At 42.0% G+C, this 21,820-nt stretch overlaps 1 protein-coding gene across 1 annotated transcript; it reads left to right on the top strand.

The window, feature by feature from the left end:
* Positions 1-721: 721 nt before the first annotated feature.
* BLK (BLK proto-oncogene, Src family tyrosine kinase) lies at positions 722-19,270 on the top strand. The gene is made up of 12 exons (XM_075266839.1): positions 722-823; positions 1,607-1,661; positions 2,533-2,626; positions 2,846-2,947; positions 4,270-4,373; positions 6,149-6,298; positions 6,558-6,707; positions 7,925-8,104; positions 8,955-9,031; positions 13,521-13,671; positions 17,019-17,150; positions 18,901-19,270. Exons 1-12 carry the CDS (start codon positions 722-724, stop codon positions 19,101-19,103), a joined length of 1,500 nt encoding a protein of 499 aa, XP_075122940.1. The 3' UTR covers positions 19,104-19,270.
* Positions 19,271-21,820: the final 2,550 nt, after the last annotated feature.

Here is a 21,820-nt window from a genome sequence, read left to right as displayed (position 1 = left end):
GGATTAGAGACATCTAGAGAGCAGAGTCCCTGCATGAGACCCCCAAGCAGAATGGCAGGAGGAAGCAGCAACAACTAGGTTCGTGAGAAATACTAGTCAAATCCTATATTTTTTTACAATTTTTTTTACTCCTCCCACTAAGACTCACCATAGTCTGATCATTCCTGTTCCGTAGAGATCACATCTCAGTGACCACCACATTATCACAAAATATATTGTCCATATAGATAACACAGGATCCACTATTCACAATAGGTGATGGTCACCGTTCGCCATCTCTGCCCAGGTCAAAGAGCACGCCCACAACAATCTCCCATAAAAGTCAATTGGGTAATTTATTAGTTGTGCAATTATTTTTTCCCAAAGTGCAAACAATTAAATTTTTGGGTAAAAAGAAAAGATGGGGGAGCAAACGAAGGCAAAAAAGGCACAAAAGACTTGATAAATGACACCATGAGTTATATACAGAATACAGGTTCCTATGGGCTACGTGGCTGCTGTAAAGCAAATCTCTGAACAAGATGGCCGCCCCCACCATTATATACAGAAAATAAAATAAAAAAGTGTAGGGGTATTGTCCCAGTAAAGAGCATTTTAGGCAAAAATCATCATGTAAAGTTCATCTGTTGAAGAATGTGGACAGTAAAAAGTCGCTGACTTTAGGAGTCATGTGACTTGGGAGTCGTCATAACCTTGTAATATGTTTTCTTTTACTTCAAGGATGGGGGTGATGGGCAGTAAAAAGCTCTCCTGGAAGAAGGACGACCATTATAACCTGAATTCCCCTACTGGTCAGTTTTACAAACCCTCTCATCCACCGATAGTAAGTGTTGTCTATAGATGAAGATGTTGTATATGTATACTGGATCTATAGGGTGTAATATTTGGTGTGATGGAACTTAGGTGGTTGTCCGAGGTCACATATATGATCGGGGGCCACTTACTTGAGGTCTTTCCTTCTGGATATAAACCCAGACATAATATCCAAATTATGGTCCTGGGTGGCTATAGGAAGGCCCATATGGACCACTGTTTGGTAGAGATATCCGCTGCTATATAGAAGATATTAGTATGATTATTGCAGCACCCTGTGAGATAGAGTCTGCCAAAATGGGCTAATTTTTAGTGGGAAAATGACTAACATAGTCGTCATGGCCTCATCATGAAGCGAAGCCATGACGCTAGTGGCGAGAGAGCCCTACTATACAAAAGAAGAAGAACATTCCCTGCAGGGTGATGACCTTTCCAACATATTCATGTTTAAAAAATTTACGACTGTCCTAAGAAATTGGGGCAATTAGTAATTTGCAGGAGTATAGTTTTGAGGGAAAGGATAATTGCCCCAGATGTTGGATGCCAAGTAGGACACCAGCAAGCTACTTGGCTTTAGCTAGGGTATTGAGATCCAGGACTAGAACTGAACCTATAAGATTCTGTTCACATCAAAATGTGGAGCCGTTGTTGAGACAACTTTCTTGTCTTGCCAAAACCTGGATGACCCCCCCATTTAAGCTTGTTGGCCACTATTCGGATCCACAGTCATGTCTAGTACAGCCTTAGTCTACCGTTAGATATGAGATTATTTCACACTCCATTTTGATTCCAGGTTCCAGCGACACGACCACACAATTTTTCCGCACAATGCCAAGGATCACAAAAAGGTGAGAGATGTTTTTGAACCCCCTTAAGCAAAACTTTCATCCTTAGTAAAACTTCAATGAAACCCAAGTTACATAATGTGCTCAATATAGGAGGACTAGGATTGAGCGATGGGGAACGGAAAAGATTGGATTCCGATCGGCGATCGAGTAAATTTCACGATCGCGATCGGAATTCCAATCTCGATCTTTTTCGGCGGGATCGTGGTCTCACGTTATTTCCCACAATGCTTGGCTACTGGCCAATAGGGTTGAGCGATCGGGAAAGATTGGATCCCGATCGGCGATCGAGCAAATTTCACGATTGGGATCGGCTGGAAAATGATCGAAAATGGCATTTTAAAAACGATCCTGAAATCTCAAGATTGTCTCAAGCCTAAAGAGGACTTTTCACTAACTCCAGCTAATTATATCCTACAGTAGTTGCTGCTCCACTAATGTGAGAGTAGTTGGAATTTATTCTCTAGCTCCTGCCGTTCCTGAGCAATCAATGCTGTTAGTTGCAGGGCCCAGTAGGCTAATTAGGCTCCCTACTGGTGGGAACAGTAGAGGCTAGAGAAAGATACCAACTGGATACAAGGATACAAAAAGTTGGAGATGGTGAAAGGTCCTCTCCAGGTTGTAACTTAGACCTTAAACCTATCATGAAAACCAATCCATGCCAAACTTTTTCTCCAGTCGCCAGACTCCAGACTGCCATATGCAACAAACGTTATTACTCAGAAAGGGAATAAAAATACTAACTAACTTTGACTTGCCTAAGAGTTCCCCTGTTAGAAGAAAAAAAAAAAAAATCATCATTTTTATTGTGTAATTTTTTTTGTACTTTTCATTCCCATATTGAATTGTTCATTTGGCTTTATTTTGTGTGCAGAAAAGAGATTTGTTGCTGCGTTGTTTGACTATACCCCTCTAAACAATGGAGATCTGGAGCTACAAAAAGGAGAGAAGCTTGAGCTCCTATCAGAGTAAGTTTTTAGCATTTTTGTAAAGCCACCATAGGGGGCGCTCTCTATGAACAGTCTGAACCTCAGGGTGTGCCTATATAGCGAGTGACAACTGTATACAGGAAAGGTTGTCAATCATTGTCTAGGACCGCCCCCTGGATTCCTAAGCATTATAAGTAAAATACAATATACAATATTCAGTGAGTTAGACATAAAATAGATCTGATGTTTTCTGCTCAGTTCCAGTGGAGATTGGTGGTTGGCAAAGTCTGAACGTACTGGTAAAGAAGGCTACGTCCCCAGTAACTTTGTGACACTCGTAAATAGCTTGGAATTGGAAAAGTGAGTAAAAATGTTGGCCAAAAATCTAAATTTGTCTCATGTATTAAAATAAATTTTTATTACGGTATATAGTTACACAAAATTTTTATTTGTTTTTGAATTTTTATATTTACATGTCCGGGTATAAATGGTCAGTTTTATTGAGTCATTCAATAATTTATTAGACACTTAATTCATTTTATTTTTTTTAAAAAAACAAACGGTAATTTTTATTTGAATAGTTGTTTTTAATTTAATTTATATTCTTTTTTACTTTATTTTTATTTATTTTTGAATTTTTACTAAGTTATGTCCCAGAATATATGGTCAGTTTTATTTATTAATCAATAATTTATTAGACAATTAATTTTATTAGTGAAATAAAAAACATTCAAATGTTTATGGAAATTTGAATGATTGTTTTTAATTTAATTTGTTTTTGTTTTTTTTTTACTTTGATTTGATTTTTGATTTTTTTACTCATGTATGTTCCAGTATACGTATGGTCAGTTTTATTTAGTAACTCAATAATTTATTAGACACTTAATTAATTTTATTTGTGAAATAAAAAAACATTCAAATTTTTATGGAAATTTGAATGATTGTTTTTAATTTAATTTGTATTTGTTTTTTTTTACTTTGATTTGATTTTTGATTTTTTTACTCATGTATGTTCCAGTATATGTAGGGTCAGTTTTATTTATTAAATCAATAATTTATTAGACACTTACCGTAATTAATTTTGTTTGTGAAATAAAAAACATTCGAATTTTTATGGAAATTTGAATGATTGTTTTTAATTTAATTTGTATTTTTTTTTACTTTAATTTTATTTTTGCTTTTTTTTTTACTCATGTATGTCCCAGTATATGTATGGTCAGTTTTATTTAGTAAATCAATAATTTATTAGACACTTAAGTAATTTTATTTGTAAAATAAAAAACATTCAAATTTTTATGGAAATTTGAATGATTGTTTTAAATTTAATTTTTTTGGGGGGGGTTTTTTTTTTGTTTTTTTTTTACTTTAATTTCATTTTTGATTTTTTTACTCATGTATGTCCCAGTATATGTATGGCCAGTTTATTTATTAAATCAATAATGTATTAGCCACTTAATTAATTTTATTTGTGAAATAAAAAACATTCAAATTTTTATGGAAATTAGAATAGCTGTTTTTAATTAAGTTTGTAATTTTTTTTATATCATATTTGCTACAAGTATTCTTTGTCCAGTGTATATGGTATTTTTTGTTATTAATTATTATATATCCATTAATTACCATGGCATGATAAATTTTACGGGCATAGGAATCCAGAGTGATATGTCACATTTTCTGCCCAGGTTCTTTTTTAATAACATCACCCGGAAAGATGCAGAAAGACAACTTTTAGCTCCAGATAACATCCCAGGGACATTCCTCATTCGTGAGAGCGAGACAAGTCTAGGTACGTTCACATGTGAAGAAAAAATGTAAAAAAAATTTAAAAAAATTTAGGTTTATTTTATTATTTTTTGCAAATTTGTTATCATTATAGCTCTTATGTCCTTCCAGTCCACTATCTATATAACATACATGGTGACTACCAGACCACTTATACCAGGACTACATAATGACTACTTGGCCACTTACAGTAGGCCTAAAATTTTTGCACTTCTCATGTATTTCCATCACTGTATTCTAATCTTAGCTGTAAGTGCTATACAATATTATTTCCTGAGGAAGGGAACGTTCCGGCCTATTATCATTATTAACAATCTGTGGCTGACACCATGCAGGGTGTAGAGCTACAGTAGAGAATCTGGTTACCCACCCATACCCCCCACCCCAATATTACTTTGCTTCTTCATTTCTGTTTTGAACAAAAAATCACACAGTTAAAGGGGTGGTCTGTTATAGAAACCCCCATTCTAAAATACTCTATTAGTCTGAGCAAAGAGGGGCTATAAAAATCACTGAGGAGGACCCTTCATGCCCAGACATTATACAGACAGTCCATGGATATTAATTGGGAAATGTATAATACCTCATATCCCCTGTGGGGGCACTGCAGGGAAATTCAGCACCTGCTGCTAGGCTTTCTTCCAGATTCCAGCTGATTTTCGGGTAAAATTACCTGCAATTGGCTAAATTTTTGGGAACAAAAAGTCAAGAAAAAGAAAAACTGCTTTCATGAAGCTAAATCTCATTAAGTTGTATCAAACAGATTTTCTTGTTTACGTATGTGATGGTGAGGGCCAGGCCACACGGAAAATTCAGAAAACAGCAGCGTGACAACAGTTGCGCCTCACTGAAGTCAATGGAAATATCTGTTGCCCTAGAGAAACAGAACTTTCCATTGATGTTGACCAAAATTATTCTTATTGAGCTGTTGTGTACAATGTACTAACGGGGATGGGATATGGCGTCAACCAATTTTTTACCCTTTCACCTTACTTTAGACTACGACAGTAGTACTATAGAGGATGGACTATGGACGTGACTACTATGGGGCCTGCAAAGAGATGGGGACCGGCATTCAACGGCTTCCTTCCCCTACTTCCTGTCACATGATTGGATTGTTTCTCTACAGCCATCATTGGCCACTGGTGGCCATAGGGAGTCTTCCCTTCTTAGTCTTTGATGGCTGAGTTAGTATACTTGTCTGAGGCAGCCATAGAGTCCTGACTATTTTGATCTCAATGATAAAATCTTTGATGGGAATACCAACTGTATAAATCTGTATACGATGAGCCCCCCCTAGTGGTGGTGCAAAAAGCCTGAAATTCATCATTTATGGGAAGGGAAGCAAAGGATTTGGAGCACTATGTGCAAAAATATACAAATTCTGAACATACACTTCAATAGAGAATTAATAGTGCATTTAGCAGAGCTTTCGGTGGACATGGGATTTGTCTTGAAATTTACAGTACTTATGATATCGTTGTATGTCTATAGTCATCTTATTCACATGTACAATTGATGATAAGCCACTTTGTGCTTACATCCAAGTCATTATCTCGAAGGGAATGAATATTTATGTATTCTGATGTCTTGTGGGGGTCAATACTTTTTTCTCCATTTTCCATTCCCCTCTACTTGTGACCCTTTAATGCCTATGGGGCTGGTCCTTGTACAAAATTTCTACCCACAATTCATTTCCATTTAGCGGGTGAACCACTAAGGGGTGAATACTTTTTCAAAACTGCATAATAATATAATAATTTGTTCCCCCCCCCCCAGGCACCTATTCACTTTCTGTACGCGACAAAGATGTATCACGAGGAGATCTAATCAAACACTATAAGATCAGGATGCTGGACAATGGCGGATATTACATCTCCCCGACCCTCACCTTTGCCTCACTACAGGATCTGGTTAAACATTATACCGGTAAGTATATATGGGTCTTCTATTTTTACAAAAAATTCTACAATTCTTCCATACACACTGGTGTGGGATTTCATAATTCTGCCATTTTTCTACCCACTATGGTAAGTGGGTGCAAAAAGGAGTCCATGGGACATCTTGGGTGCACCAAAGTTGCACCACCACCGCATCCACCTATACCATACACCTCCATTGACACTCATCTTTCATATCTTGAGGCCCCTTAACCCTCATACTGTGTTCCTTTCCATAACTTTTGCAGCCAAGGCCGATGGCTTGTGCCGCAAATTGGAGAAGCCGTGCCCAGCGCTGATCAGAAACAAGTGGGAGACCGATGTTTGGGAAATCCCAAGGGAATCTCTTAGGCTTGTGAAGAAACTCGGAGCTGGACAATTTGGAGAAGTGTGGATGGGTGAGTATATCATAAATGGAGATGCACTATCTGATCAAAAAGTATGTGCACCCCAAAACATCAAATCCAATACATGAAATTTTTAAATTTTTGGTTTACAGATGGCTGGGAAATGGTCCTAGCGAAGGTGGTGGGACTTAGTGTTCTTGGTCTTCTATTACAACCAATGTGGTTGACTACGCGGGTGGGACAAAGGGGTATACAGACTAGGCAGCTGTCCAGTATACTAGTGAGGTGGGCGCCAATTTCAGATTTTTTTTTTTTAAACAACACATTGGTTGAGTGGATGGAGTTGGAGGGAGTTGAGGAGAATTTATTACAAATAAGAAAGCTATGCTCACCTGTACAAAGCCAAAGGCTCTCCTAAAAAACAGCTTTACCGGTGGCTTCAGGGGCAATCTTTTGGTCTCCACACTGACTATCCTACCAACAATTGTTGACTCTCTCCAACTCCCCATCTCAAACACACACACTTCAGAACCCATAACACAGTCTTAAAGACTGTCCACTCACCAGCCATCATAGAAACTCAAGTAAGTTAGGTAGATTCCAGAACCTTGCCTTAGTCTTCTCTCCTATGATATGGACATCAACTGGAGGTCTACTGAGGGGATGGGGTAACAGGGTGTGGTTAAACAAATTTCAAACAGAATGGGGGGAGGCTCCTGCTGCAGCCAGTCCTCATATAGTTACGTGAACGTGAAAAAGGTGAGGAGGAGGAGTCATGGCTGATCTTGATCATCTTCCGTGTTTAGTGGCCTTTACAGCTAAACTTTTATTTTTTTTACCATTTAACTGCAGTGAAAATTACAAGAAATTTTGTAATGTATGTTAATAAAAAAAAGCCTACAATAGAAGTCTATGGAGAAGGGAGGAGGAATAAGAGAACTCCTCAAGGCAGAGAGACTCTGAACTATAGAGACATAGACTTCTGCTCATTTAGGATGAGGCCCCACATCCGTTGCTGTAGACAGCCTCATTGCTCTGTCTCTTTGATTCTCCTCCTCCCCCTCCCCTCTCCATAGACTTCATTGTAACCTTATCTGTTTGTGTACACAGTAAGGAGCAAAATTATTCATATGAGTAAAGACTGGAGTAATGGTACTTTTCTTGTGAAGTTTGTTCCCTTCACCTACGCTATGAATCTATAAAAATACATAGGTTTCTTTTACTCTTACTTTGATTATTACTAGATCACTTTTCCTTTACATTTTCAGGTTTTTATAATAATAATGTGAAAGTAGCCATAAAGACCTTGAAGGAGGGCAGCATGTCACCCTTGGCTTTTCTGGAAGAAGCAAACTTGATGAAAATGCTCCGGCACGACAAGCTAGTGCAGCTATTTGCTGTGGTCTCCAAAGAGCCGATATACATTGTAGCAGAATATATGAATAAAGGTAAGAACAAGGCAGCGATATACAGGATCTGACCTACACAATGTTCCGAAGATAGGGATTGAGTGGCATCAGGGGTGAACCTAGCCTTTTTGCCGCCTGAGGCGGACGACTGAAAGCCGCCCCCCCCAATCCCAACCCCCCCACCAGCCGCCCCCCCCCCCCCACGGCAAAAAGGCTAGGTCCACCCCTGACTACACAGCATGTAGTCCAAAAATTGTTAAAATTTTTGGACCCCACTCTGTGTAGAGATTAACCCCCTCCCCCCCACCGGTGTCCGCTTACTTGCAGCTCCCTGTTCTTCATGGTCCGATCCTTTGTCCAGTCTGCAGAGCGCCCCTTACCCCTCCGCGTAGGATGCAGGCACACGTCGGGTGCGGGCCTGATTACGTGGCCACGTCACCTAGCGTGTGGGGAGGAGGGGGCGGAGCAGAGGGGGCGGAGCAGAGGGAGTACGCACCATAGAGGTAGACCATGTTGCTGCTACATTGTCCACCACTGGTTGGCCCCATCTGCTTTGCTATTGGGTGGGAATAACCAGATGAGTGCGCCTTGTCAGCGGGATGTCTCTACCCCCAGACGTTGTGGCTGGATCAGCCATGGAACCCATGACAAGATGGAGCAGGACGCTTATTTTTTCATCATCCTGCTCCGATCTTTGCCTCTCATTGAATACGATAGGAGGCAGAATCAGAGCAAAATCTCCCGCTGAATTTTGGACGGAATCCGACTCAAAATGAACTGCAAATTTTGTCACGTGAATGAGCCCGAAATCCTACAGGACTCATTATGAAACGCAAATGATATAAAAATACAGTAACATAGTGCTCTAAAAATTCCGTCATTGTTGTAGGAAGCTTAGTGGATTTTTTGAAGACGGATGAAGGAGCAAAACTGCGCTTTCCGAAACTGGTAGACATGGCGGCACAGGTACGTGACAGGATATCTGGAATTATCTAATATATATATATATATATATATATATATATATATATATATATATCTATATATATCTATATCTAACCCAACATCCATTGCTGTAGACAGCCTCATCTCTCTGTCTCTTTGATTCTCCTCCTTCCCCTCCCCTCTCCATAGACTTCATTGTAAACTTATCTGTTTGTGTACACAGTAAGCCCTCTCCTCTGGTATATGGCGCCTTGTATGCCCTCTCCTGTATACGGCCCCATGTAAGCCCTCTCCTTCTGTATACACCCCATGTATGCTCTCTCCCCCTGTATACACCCAATGTAAGCCCTCTCCTCCTGTATACAGTACTATGTAAGGCCTCTCCCCTTGTATACACCCTCATTTAAGCCCCCTCCTCCTGTATACAGTCCCAAGTAAGCCCTCTCCCCCTGTATACACCCCCATGTAAGCCCTCTACTCCTGTATACACCCCCATGTAAGCCCTCTCCTCCTGTATACACCCCCATGTAAGCCCTCTCCTCCGGTATACAGCCCCTTGTATGCCCTCTCCTGTATACATTTGTGTATGTAAATGCATGTACACAAACCATAGAGGGTTAGCGTGTGTTTACACATAGATCAGAAGCTGAGATAAGAGCAGTGTAATATAGTACGTGAATATAAATTCATAACAATCATGAAGCCATGTCATTTACCGGGATAAAAAGTAGCCTATATTTTAATCGGGGTTACAATCTATCTATCTGCCAAATTTCATTCAAATCCGTTCAGCCGTTTTTGCGTGATTGAGGAACAAACATCCAAACACACAATAATATTAGTAGGATTAGTAGGATTATCTTCTATTGTAATCCTGTATGTCTTGTAAATGTGGTGACTGCTGCAAAGAAAACCCCTACAGAACTGTCAAGTGTCGGTCTATTTGTAGGCTTAGTGGCCAGAGTGAAAACTGCATTTATTGCTTTTTAATAAATCTAGATTACATTTAAAAAAAAAAAAAAAAAATCACCAAAAATTCTTAATTAATAAATATGTTTAACATGAAAACATTGTTCTAGTGACACACACCAGGTTATTCAAAATAAGACGAGAGAGCGCCACCCTTGTCGACAGGTGATGCCTGGTACTGCAGCTAACCCAAGTGAATACTGCAATACCAGATCTATGAATTAACGCTTTCAATTCTGGGTTCAAGGACACATTGTACAGTATTGTGAACTAATATATAGCGATAATAAAAAGCAGCAGTCTCTCATGTGGTTAAATTTAGACAGTCCGGGGGTAAATATAGCTTGTGGTCACATCTCGATCAGTGACAGGAAGACACTCGTTTTATTTTCCATTGCACAATGTGAAATTTCAGTCTGAGCTTCTTTTACAGAAACCTCTGAAACATCTTAAAAGCCACAAGTTCATCTTAAGACAGATACGAATCTCCTGCTCCTCTGGCTGGAGATTGCAGCTAGCTAGCGGTGCAGATGTACTAATAGCTTCAGTATTATTCTCACTGATCCAACCCCTGTATACCCTGCTGGGTCTATGTTATGAGATCTGGTGTCCCTGTCCATCACGGTCTGCTGAGCAGAAGACCACAGAAAAACAAAAACACTTCAAAAAATCTTGTCTAAAAGTGTTTTTGTGGCCGCGTTGTTGTGCAGGAAGACATCCTCCCCGATAACTGTGACTAACTGCTGCACCATGTTAAGGTGGCCGTTATAACCTGAGGGGCTAGAGCTGAAGATTGAGGTCCTCAGGAGACTCACGTTGCAATGTTTTTGTAATTCATATCATATAGGGCCATCTAAAAGCTCCACCTAGGGTGAACTTTGACTCTGTGGGTTGCAAATGTCACATACAGTGTTTGTGGTATGTGCTCAGTCCTATCAATCTCCTTTTCCTACTGGGAAACCATCAACAAGCAGGCCCTTTGCTACTAAAAGATCTGGGTATATATTGTTTAGTAAACTGTATTTGTTCAGTTTGACTCAGGCTAGGATCATTGGTATAACTATAGGGGTTGCAGTGGTAGCAGCTGTGGCCCCGGAAGTCATGGGGACCCACACGTCACCCGCACCATACTAGGGCTGGATAAATTTCTCCTGATTTCTTTGCATAGTAAATTTATCTCCCCTGCCCTCTGTTGCACTGAGGGAGAAGATTTATGATGCACAGCCTTCCACTGTCAGAAAGGAGAAAATGAACCTTTTCATGGCAAAAATAGCAGTTGGTCAGCAGGGAGGGAGGAATGATGGGGAGCTTTTTTGCACAGACATGTCGAGAACAGGGGCGTAACTACCGTAGAGGCGGCTGCCACAGGGCCCGGGCCATTAGGGGGCCCGGTGACAGCCATAATACTGTGTGCAGGGGCCACTATGGGCTATAATACTGAGTGCAGGGGCCAGTAAGGGACAAAATACTGTGCAGGGGCCACTATGGGACATAATACTGTGTGCAGGGGCCACTATGGGGGATAATACTGTGTGCAGGGGCCACTATGGGGGATAATACTGTGTGCAGGGGCCACTATAGAATATAATACTGTGTGCAGGGGCCACTATGGGGCATAATACTGTGTGTAGGGGCCACTATGGGGGATAATACTGTGTGCAGGGGCCACAATACTGTGTGCAGGGGCCACTATGGGGCATAATACTGTGTGCCGGGGCCACTAAGGGACATAATAGAGTGCGGAGGAGGGGGATGGTTGAGGTCTTCGACGTCGGTGTCGGTTGGGGGGGGGCCCCCATGTCAAAAGTTCACCACGGGGCCCCGCCATTCCTAGTTATGCCACTGGTCGAGAACAAGTCTTCATGGTGGTCTGGAGCCATGCAGGAAAGGGAAACTAGAAAATGAGAATTTGCACTGGGGAACCCAAGCTGAGCTTTTGCACCAGAACCTGTGAACCTTTAGTTACACCCATGGGTGACGTTTAGGGTTCAGCGATCGTGTTCAGAAAAGATCAGATTTCAATCGTGATCGGAATTCTGTACACAATCTTTTTAGGTGGGATTGAGATCAGTGATTATTTCCCACAATTTTCCCAAGCATTGTCGGAAAATCTAACAATGTTAGCCTTCACACTGAGTATACGCTCCGCTCATTCTGAACGTAATCTCGTTCAGAATGAGCGGCGTTAATACAGATCCCATTGATTTCTATGGGTGCCGGCATACGTGCGCTCCCCATTGAAATCAATGGGACCCTTTTTAACCTATTGCTTTCCATGGGAGACTAGCTAACATCTCTAGTAGCTACTTACCTGCAGAGATGGCTGGTCCGGTGCCCGGGGTTCTCGTTCTTCTTCGCCTCGCTGCCCCCGCCTCCCAGGTTAGTATTAAAGACCTAGGAAGAAGGCCGGGCTTGTGGCTTAGGAGAGTGTGGGCGGGTACAGGGCGGGGATACGTGACGTTCTCGCCCATACTCTCCTAACCTGGGAGGCAGGGGGCAGCGAGGTGAAGAAGAACGAGAACACCGGGCACCGGACCAGCCACCTCTGCAGGTAAGTGGACACCAGGGGGACTAAGTAGCCAGAGGATTAAAAAAAAATCCTCTGGCTACTTAGTGATTAAAAAAAATCACTACACAGCGTGGATTCTAACAATTAAAGCATTCAATTGTTAGATTCCATGCTGTATAGTGAATAGGATTGTTTTTAAAATCCGATCTCCGATTAGTAAAAAAATCCCATTGACTTGCATTGGGATCGGAATTGGGATCGAGATCGGGTTCGAATGAAAAATGATCGGAAATCGGATTTCTAAATCGATCCTGAAAAGTCAAGATCGGCTCAACCCTAGTGACGTTATATCACTGCCAAAACTCCTCCCATTGAAATCTCAATGCTCTGCACCAAAGACAACAGCAATGTTAAATTGTCATAGGAAAAATGCTTCGCTATTATGCCCAGTGACACACAGATATACAGTAGATTCTGTTTCTTCATCTTCTCCATCTAGCCCAGACTGCCATGATTACTTCTTCCAACTCTGCAAAAACATCTTAGGGTCTTCACTTTTCCATCGTCCTCTCATCCTGGTGCCCTAATAGTGCCATCCCACTGCTTGTGCCCCCATTAAGTGACTGGTACATCTAGTATCATTGTAGTTCCTACACGTGTGTCCAGCCTTAAAGAGAGTGTGTCACCTGACCTCAGCATATGAACCCCATGCAGATAGATAGGTTAGAGTCACCTGACCTCAGCATATGAACCCCATGCAGATAGATAGGTTAGAGTCACCTGACCTCAGCATATGAACCCCATGCAGATAGATAGGTTAGGGTCACCTGAACCAAACAATGGTTTCCCCTTGTGAATCTGTCCCTCTTTGGCCGATTATGACCATTTTTGTCAATAATTTGGTGCAACCCTGGAGCTCCCATTGCTCCAAAGAGCTCATTTCCATACTTAAAAGTGTGACCGCCCCCTCTGCACTCCTTCTAGTTACGACCCATAACCCATTGAACATTGACCATTTTGCTCTGGTTTCAGGTGGCGGAGGGCATGGCGTACATCGAAAAGAAGAATTACATCCACAGAGACCTGAGAGCCGCCAACGTCCTGGTGTCTGATATATTATGTTGTAAAATTGGAGATTTTGGGCTGGCGAGAATCATCGATAGTGAATACATAGCCAAAGAAGGTGAGCGGGAGATTTATGGAGGGATTATGTAATAAAATATATCAGCCATTTTTCCATTGCATAAGACATGGTTTACTTGCAAAGGAACCCTGGAATCTACAAAGTGGTCATCATTTCCTGGGCATCTATTTTTTTTGTAGATTGTGAGCCCCATATAGGGATCACAATGTACATTTTTCCCTACCGTTACGTCTTTGGCGTATGGGAGGAAACCCATGCAAACACAGGGAGAACTTACAAACTCCTTGCAGATGTTGTTCTTGGCAGGATTCGAACCCAGGACTCTGGTATTTAGAGCATGAGCACAACAGATTTAGGAAAAGAGGTCCAGCTAAAGATACTAGCTACAGCATGATCCTCTCCCTACTATTCTGCCACTTTAGCATAGACTCACCTCCATGGACATGCTCAACAAACAAGGAGGTCCATCAAATGGCAGATTTCCACTACGCCCATAACTTGACCACGGAATTCAATTACAGTATAAACAATGCAAGGGCCAGGGGCGTAACTCTAAAAAAAAAAAACGGGTCCCATAGCAAATTTTTCACTAGGCTCCCCCAGAAATATGAGAAATGACTCTCGACCATAGGGCTTTACTGGTTCCCATGTTGTATAATGCCACCACATGGTATAGCACCAGTTTAATGGTCACCCATGCAACATACTGGCCCCTTTACTGGTCACCAAACAGTATATTGCCCCCTATAATATTCCCTCACATGGTATAATGCCCTCTTTATTGTCCCCCTACAGTATATTGCCCTTTTACTGGCCCCCGATTCAGTGTATTGTCTCCTTTATTGCCCCATACAGTAATTGCCCCCTTTTGCTGCCCCACCTACAGTAATTTCTCCCCTTTTAGCTCCTTCACACTATACTGTCCTCTTTAATGGCCTCCATATACTAGCTGCCCCCTTTGCTGGCCTCCGCAGAGTGACATTGGGTCTTTATTAGAGATGAGCGAGTACTGTGGGGATCAGCCGATCCGAATAGCACGCTCCATAGAAATGAATGGATGCACCTGGTACTTCCGCTTTGACGGCGGCCGGCCGCTTAACCCCCCGCGTGCCGGCTACGTCCATTCATTTCTATGCGAGCGTGCTGTTCGGATCGGCTGATCCGAACAGTACTCACTCATCTCTAGTCTTTATCCAACAGATTATTCAAGCAGGTAATCGCCAATGTTCCCTTCCCATCCCCGCTTCTCCCCAACAGGGCAATATATTACATCGCAATGCTGAACAACATCAGGATGCGACATTCGGATGTTGTTCAATGTCGGGAGGTAATATGTAGAGCCCCCTGGAGGCTGAAGTGGAGGTGGCCATGGGCAGGAACGGGAATGGATGGTCAATATAAGCCATTACCTACTGAAATAAAGTAGCGTGCTCCATAGTCTGCTACGACAGTAGTTCCACCACTGGACAAAAAATGGATGTGAGACTTCAACCGACACTTAGATATTTTTTGGATATTTATGCCATGTCCGACGGCCAGTGTTTGCAAAAATCATCTCAATGCCAAAAACTTATGGACTTTGTTGCGTCACATCCTGTTATTGTCATTTCTGAGCCTTCTCTTGTGCTGCACCTATACACTGGAATGGTTTACCCTGACTAACCAGTCATTTTCACACCAAATTAAGTGGACTCGAGTGGTATGAATCGTCCCTCCATACCTAGTGTGCTATTGTGTTCTTCTCCTCTCAATTGTAAGCTCTTGAGCCTCACATCCCAATTTAAGTAACAAACCTTCTTCTTGCAACCTCTAGCAGCGTCTCGATGATGTTTGTTTGGTTTGTGTTTACGTCTGTAAAAGCAGAAGTAGGAGACGCACCTTGTCATATTGATACTGGCAGTTTGACGATCACTTCTACTTTCACATGTGCAGTAGACACGCTAAAAAATCACAAAGCATTCGGTTCTCTGGAAGTCGGAGAAGGCGAGCGACTCAGTCACTGATTTGGGAGAAAGAAGATTTCCAAAAATGATATTAAAAATTTATAAAAATTTTTGTTCGAGATTAGGATTGAGGGAAATTTTTTAACAATTTTTTAAATCTTTTTGAGCGCAGTAAACGGTCCCTTTTGAAAAACTTGTAGTTGTATTTTTGCACGTTGGGTGCTACTAGGTCCGACACATGAGTGGCTCTCCAGTATTCAGTACAGAGGGCCCTGGTCCTCTCTGAAATACACAGAGCATTAAAGGAGTCTTAAAGGGGTTTTCCTGAATTTGCATATTTACCAACAGTGGAAAGCCTGGGACATTTTTAGCACCTGTAATGCCCTCCAAACATACAGAAATAACCCCTTCAGAGGAAAAAAAATTGTCAAAAGCTCCATCCCCTTTACAGTTTAGTTCATGAAAGAATCCCACCAAAATCAGGACTTTTAGTATCAAACACAGTTGCACATGCATGTACATTGTAATATGATCTATTTCTGATCATGGGTGTAGAGGAGATAGGACCCCATAATACTCCGATGACTCTGCTATAGTCGGCCTTATCACTGATTTAACATATTTAACATATTGGACTACCCTATCAGTATTGTGCCCATACATACAAAGCCTTGTGAGACCAGGTCTATAATAATGCTGCTACAAGACAGACCAATATATACCCTATAATGGTTAAAGGGATTCTACCATTAAAAGAACTAATTTACATACTGGTAAAAACCGGTATTTCTAAGGAACGGCGCGGCGGAGATCACATCTAAAGGTAAGAGACGAATAGCCTTTCTAAAGGCTATTCCGATGTCTTATCAAGAAAAAAAGAGGTTTTAATGGTAGAATCCCTTTAAATACACAGACATTGATGAATGATTACATAGACAGACCCCAGTGAGGTGCTAAGAGCCACAGTGAATACCCCCTCCAGTGATGTACCATACCATCTGAGGAGAACGCCCCTATCTTGACAAAGTCCAGCTTCTTGGATGAAACGTGCGTCGGGTGTTCTCCTATCAGTATTGTGCCCATAGCTATCTGGGGTCAGGTATTCTTTGGTATTTGAATTACCTTGTCCCCCCATTTATATGTACATGTTGTCATGTTATTTGTATATTTTACTTATGTGATTAATAAATTTGATAGTTTTATTATAATTTTTGTGTGTAGGTTTTCTTAGTTTTTTGATGGTAAGGGATAGGCTTAGTGAGACATTTAAGCCCCATTTATAGACAGGTCTATGGAACGACCTCAAGCAATGTGCCCAGTTCTTAGTCCATCTCCATGATAAGAGGTGCCAGATGTATCTTCTTCCATATCCATTACCAACATGAATGAAGGACGCATTATTATTACCTGAATGAATTCCTAACAATGTATTTCCTATCCAAGGTACAAAATTTCCCATCAAATGGACAGCCCCCGAAGCCATCAACTTTGGAGTCTTCACCATTAAGTCAGACGTGTGGTCCTTTGGAATTCTTCTCACCGAAATGGTGACCTATGGTCGAATTCCATATCCAGGTAACCTGCCCGAGCTCTAGACTTATCCATTAAAAAAAATAGTATGTTATTTTTTAGTAGAACACCAATCTCTTATCTTGGATGTGAAGTTCAGAAGTCAAAAGGACGAGTATTGTCTACAAAATCAAGCCATTCCATTATTGAATGTCTGTCCATAAGACAAGGTCTTCAAAATCAGAATATTTGAACTAGTTCCTTAACATACAATGAAAGGTTTCTTCAACAGATCAGACTATTTCCCATGGAGTTCATGGATGTGCTTAGTCCACCATGGTGAGGGTTAGTCTTCATAATGTCTCGTAGAGAAGGTTTTGACTTGGTGACCCTCTTGGATGTTTGTTAGTCAATCACGCAAAAACGGCTGAATGGATTTGGATGAAATTTGGCACATAGATTGTAACCTCGATTAAAACATAGGCTACTTTTTATCCTGGTAAATGACATGGCTACACGATTGTTATGAATTTATGTTCACATACTATATTACACTGCTCTTATCTCAGCTTTTGAGAAATCCAGGGCTGTTATCTCTCTATGTAAACACATGCTAACCCTCAGTGGTTTGTGTACACACATTTGCATATTATCTGATCTGCTCCAGGCAATGCAGACAAAGTGACATGGGCAAACACCTTTAATTCAAATTGGCAATTTCTCAATTTTAAACATGTCGGGAAAAAGAAAATCTAATTTGTCGCAAACAACGAGAGCTATGAAGGTAGCCAGAAGTCACAGAGTTCTCCTCAAGCGGAGCTGAGGGGGATCATCAACACCAACAACACATGCATTATATGGCATCGCAGCGAGTTGCTAAGATGCCGGAACAATTACAGGCACGGTGCGAAGAACAACTTCAGTGCCTGGCCAACTTGAGAGCTGATGAAACACCGGAGCAGGCGGATCATCAATGCCCACAACATGCTCATTATATGGCATCCCAGCGAGTTTCTCAGATGCCGCAACAATTATGGGCACAGCGCAAGGAACGATTTCAGTGGCATTCCAGCTTGACAACAATCAAAACGGCGGAGCTGGTGGATCATCAACACCAACAACACGCTCATTATATGGCATCCCAGCGAGCTGCTGAGATGCCGCAACAATCACAGGCACGCTGTGAAGAACAAGTTCAGCAGCAGGACAGCTTAAGTGCTGCCAAAACGCCGGAACAGGCCAATTAGATGCCGGAACAATCACTGGCATGGTGCAAGGAACAACTTCAGTGCTAGGCCAACTTGAGAGCTGCCAAAAAACGCTGGAGCAGGCAGATCATCAACGCTAACAACACGCTCATTATATGGCTTCTCAGCGAGCTGATGAGATGCCGGAACAATCACAGGCACAGTGCAAGAAACAAGTTCAGCAGCAGGACAGCTTGAGAGCTGCCAAAACGCCAGAGCAGGCAAACCATCGATGGCAGCAATTTGCTAAATTTAAGCGGATCATACACGTCAACAACCCTCAGACGAAGTCGTGGGCAGAGGCTAGTTGTACATAAATAGTAAATACCGCCATACAGTACTCAAATAAAACGGACATACAGTGACCAAATAACAGCTTAACCCATAATCTAAAAACACACTATCTAAATAATTCTGCTCCATTATTGATATGGAGATTTGTAGTAGTAGGGGTAGGCCAGTAACAGTGTCGTTGGGTATGACCACTGAAGTGCCAATCTAGTATGGATACCTTAATATGGATCTGTCAACATAAAATTGAATGATGATTTTTTTGTTTCCCCCTTAAGGTATGACGAACCCCGAGGTTATACAGCTCCTAGATGAAGGCTACCGTATGCCTTGCCCTGAGAATTGCACGACAGAACTGTACGACATCATGCTGAAATGCTGGAGAGAAAAGTCGGAGGACAGACCAACCTTCGAGTATCTACAGTCCGTTTTGGAAGATTTTGGGACAGCAACTGAGAAACAGTATGAGGATGAACCCTGACATTGACTTATTGTGTATTATCTTCACTGCCAAATGGGTTGTGGGATACAGGACAAAAAATATGGACGGTCCACAGTCATCTCAGTAATCTCTGCTTATTATGTTATAAATAGTGCCAAAATTTTACCAGCCCATGTATACAATGATTCAGTCAGAACTATGTATACCTGGGTTCACACCTGGCATATATTGTATAGTATATAGAATAGTGGATGACCTATGTATATCCATTTACACAGGGCTGCCATGCACTATGTGAGTTTTACTCGTTGTTTTTTGTTCATTTGTGGTATGCATGGTCTCTGTGGGCTTTATGGTGTTTCAAAGAGGAGTTGTACCAGATCTGAAAAGCCCAAGCCACCATCTGATTGGCACTGTCGCCCTGAGCATTTTGGTGTTTTGTTGATCCAAATCCGTTCAACCATTCCAAAGATATAAGCCTTTTAGTATCTACTACTAGATAAGTGGGCGGTATTGCTGCATAACACACAGCATCCATAGACTCCACCCCCAGAGTAACCACAGTGTTCCCGCCCACTTACCTAGTAGACCTTAATTTGTATCACCACTAACAGGGCTTATATCTTTGGAATAGCTGAACGGATTTGGATGAACAAAACACCAAAATGCTCAGGAGGGCAGCGCCGATCAGAGGATTGATGTCATTGGGTTTTCTAGACCTGGTGACTGGTTCCCTTTAAAGTCATCACTTATGGGGTTTTTTGACTCGGCTCTGTATGTAGCTTAATTCTATACATAAAATGGGGTTTACAAGTGGGCAAAGACTAAAATGAGGTGTGAATGGGTTGAAATGATGTTGCAATAAAATAATGATTGTTTAATTTATTACAATTTACGGTATCATAAATCAGAAAGAAATGTAGAATGCTGTAGTTTAGCCCTTTGACTTTTTTGGGGGTGTTCCCATATGTTGTATAGCTGAACATGTATCATTCATAGGAGAATGTCAGACTGACTTTGTCCTTTATATTTGTGAAGTAAAATATAAGTTCTTTTTATGGCTTAGCTCCTTTCTTGAAATATTTTGGGATTCCCTATAACATCTCATCAGGAGTTTCTGAATGGTCACGACAAAAAGAAGGAAACACTTCTGTAGAGCCCCCAAAAACAGTGTGGCTCCAGATGCTTGGGGGTCCTTGTGCGCCCCCTGCGTAGTTCATATTCTGCTTGGAAAGTGTAGCTGCAATTTTTACTTTGTAATTGGGTCGGGGGGTGTTTAGTTATTGTAATATCCTTTATTATCCTACCTAACTTCCTTTCTAATAGAAAACAGGCTGTAACATTCTCTTTAGCAAGTCTCTAACTGAGTTGTTACTAGGGAAAGTCTGCACACATTTGTGTAGTAAACAGTGGCGTAACTACCTCTATAGCAGTAGAGGCAGCTGCCACAGGGCCCAGGACATTAGGGGCCCGGTGACAGCCGCTACCGCTGCTATCATTATACTCGGGGGTCTTTTTGGACCCCCCAAGTATAATGATCGGTGGCCCTGGAGAGGTAAGAAACATAAAAAACACTGTTACTTACCTCTCCACGATCTGGGCAGACTTTGGCCTAGTCGTCTGACGTCTCATGACCCCGGCCCGCGTCTCGGGTCCATGTGACGTCTGACGTCATTGAAGATCGACTACTTCGGAGGCCGATGGTGTAGGAGCCGGGAGATAGCTGAGTTATAGAGTTTTTTTTAAATGTTTTTCTCCCCCTGGGTCTCCGATTATTATACTCTGGGGTCTGAAAAGACCGAGGGTATAATAATTGTTTATGGGTGTTCATTATGGGGCATAATACTGTGTGCAGGGGCCACTATGGGGGATAATACTGTGTGCAGGGGCCACTATGGGGGATAATACTGTGTGCAGGGGTCACTATGGGGGATAATACTGTGTACAGGGGCCACTATGGGGGATAATACTGTGTGTAGGGGCCACTATGGGACATAATACTGTGTGCTGGGGCCACTATGGGGCATAATACTGTGTACAGAGGCCACTATGGGGGATAATACTGTGTGCGGGGGCCACTATGGAGCATAATACTGTGTGCAGGGGCCACTATGGGGGATAATACTGTGTGCAGGGGGCCACTATGGAGCATAATACTGTGTGCAGGGGCCACTATGGGGGATAATACTGTGTGCAGGGGCCACTATGGGGCATAATACTGTGTGCAGGGGACACTATGGGTCATAATACTGTGTGCAGGGGACACTATGGGGGATAATACTGTGTGCAGGGGCCACTATGGGGGATAATACTGTGTGCAGGGGCCACTATGGGGGATAATACTGTGTGCAGGGGACACTATGGGGGATAATACTGTGTGCAGGGGCCACTATGGGGGATAATACTGTGTGCAGGGGCCACTATGGGGCATAATACTGTGTGTAGGGGCCACTATGGGGGATAATACTGTGTGCAGAGGCCACTATGGGGGATAATACTGTGTGCAGGGGCCACTACGGGGCATAATAGAGTGCGTAGGAATGTGTAGGAGGGGTCGGTCGAGATCATCGGTGTCCATGTCAAAAGTTCGCCACGGGGCCCCGCCATTCCTAGTTACGCCACTGGTAGTAAATATACAAAGCTGAAGCTTTTACCAAAGGGGGATGGTTTTATCTCCGGTTTTATATCACCTAGAGAAATAATATCCAAGATGGAAGTGTTAGCTATAACAGAACCTGGGAGATCACTAGTTAAAA

The sequence above is a fragment of the Leptodactylus fuscus genome, chromosome 3 (genome assembly GCF_031893055.1).
Source record: "Leptodactylus fuscus isolate aLepFus1 chromosome 3, aLepFus1.hap2, whole genome shotgun sequence".
Taxonomy (NCBI): domain Eukaryota; kingdom Metazoa; phylum Chordata; class Amphibia; order Anura; family Leptodactylidae; genus Leptodactylus; species Leptodactylus fuscus.
This window is presented reverse-complemented; position numbering and strand designations above follow the sequence as displayed.

Excerpts from the sequence above, each read along its gene's own strand:
- BLK (XM_075266839.1), top strand. The coding sequence starts at position 722 with ATGGGGGTGATGGGCAGTAAAAAGCTCTCCTGGAAGAAGGACGACCAT. Across the intron at positions 824-1,606 it reads AACCCTCTCATCCACCGATA|GTTCCAGCGACACGACCACA; the intron begins GTAAGTGTTGTC and ends TTTTGATTCCAG. Across the intron at positions 1,662-2,532 it reads ATGCCAAGGATCACAAAAAG|AAAAGAGATTTGTTGCTGCG; the intron begins GTGAGAGATGTT and ends TTTTGTGTGCAG.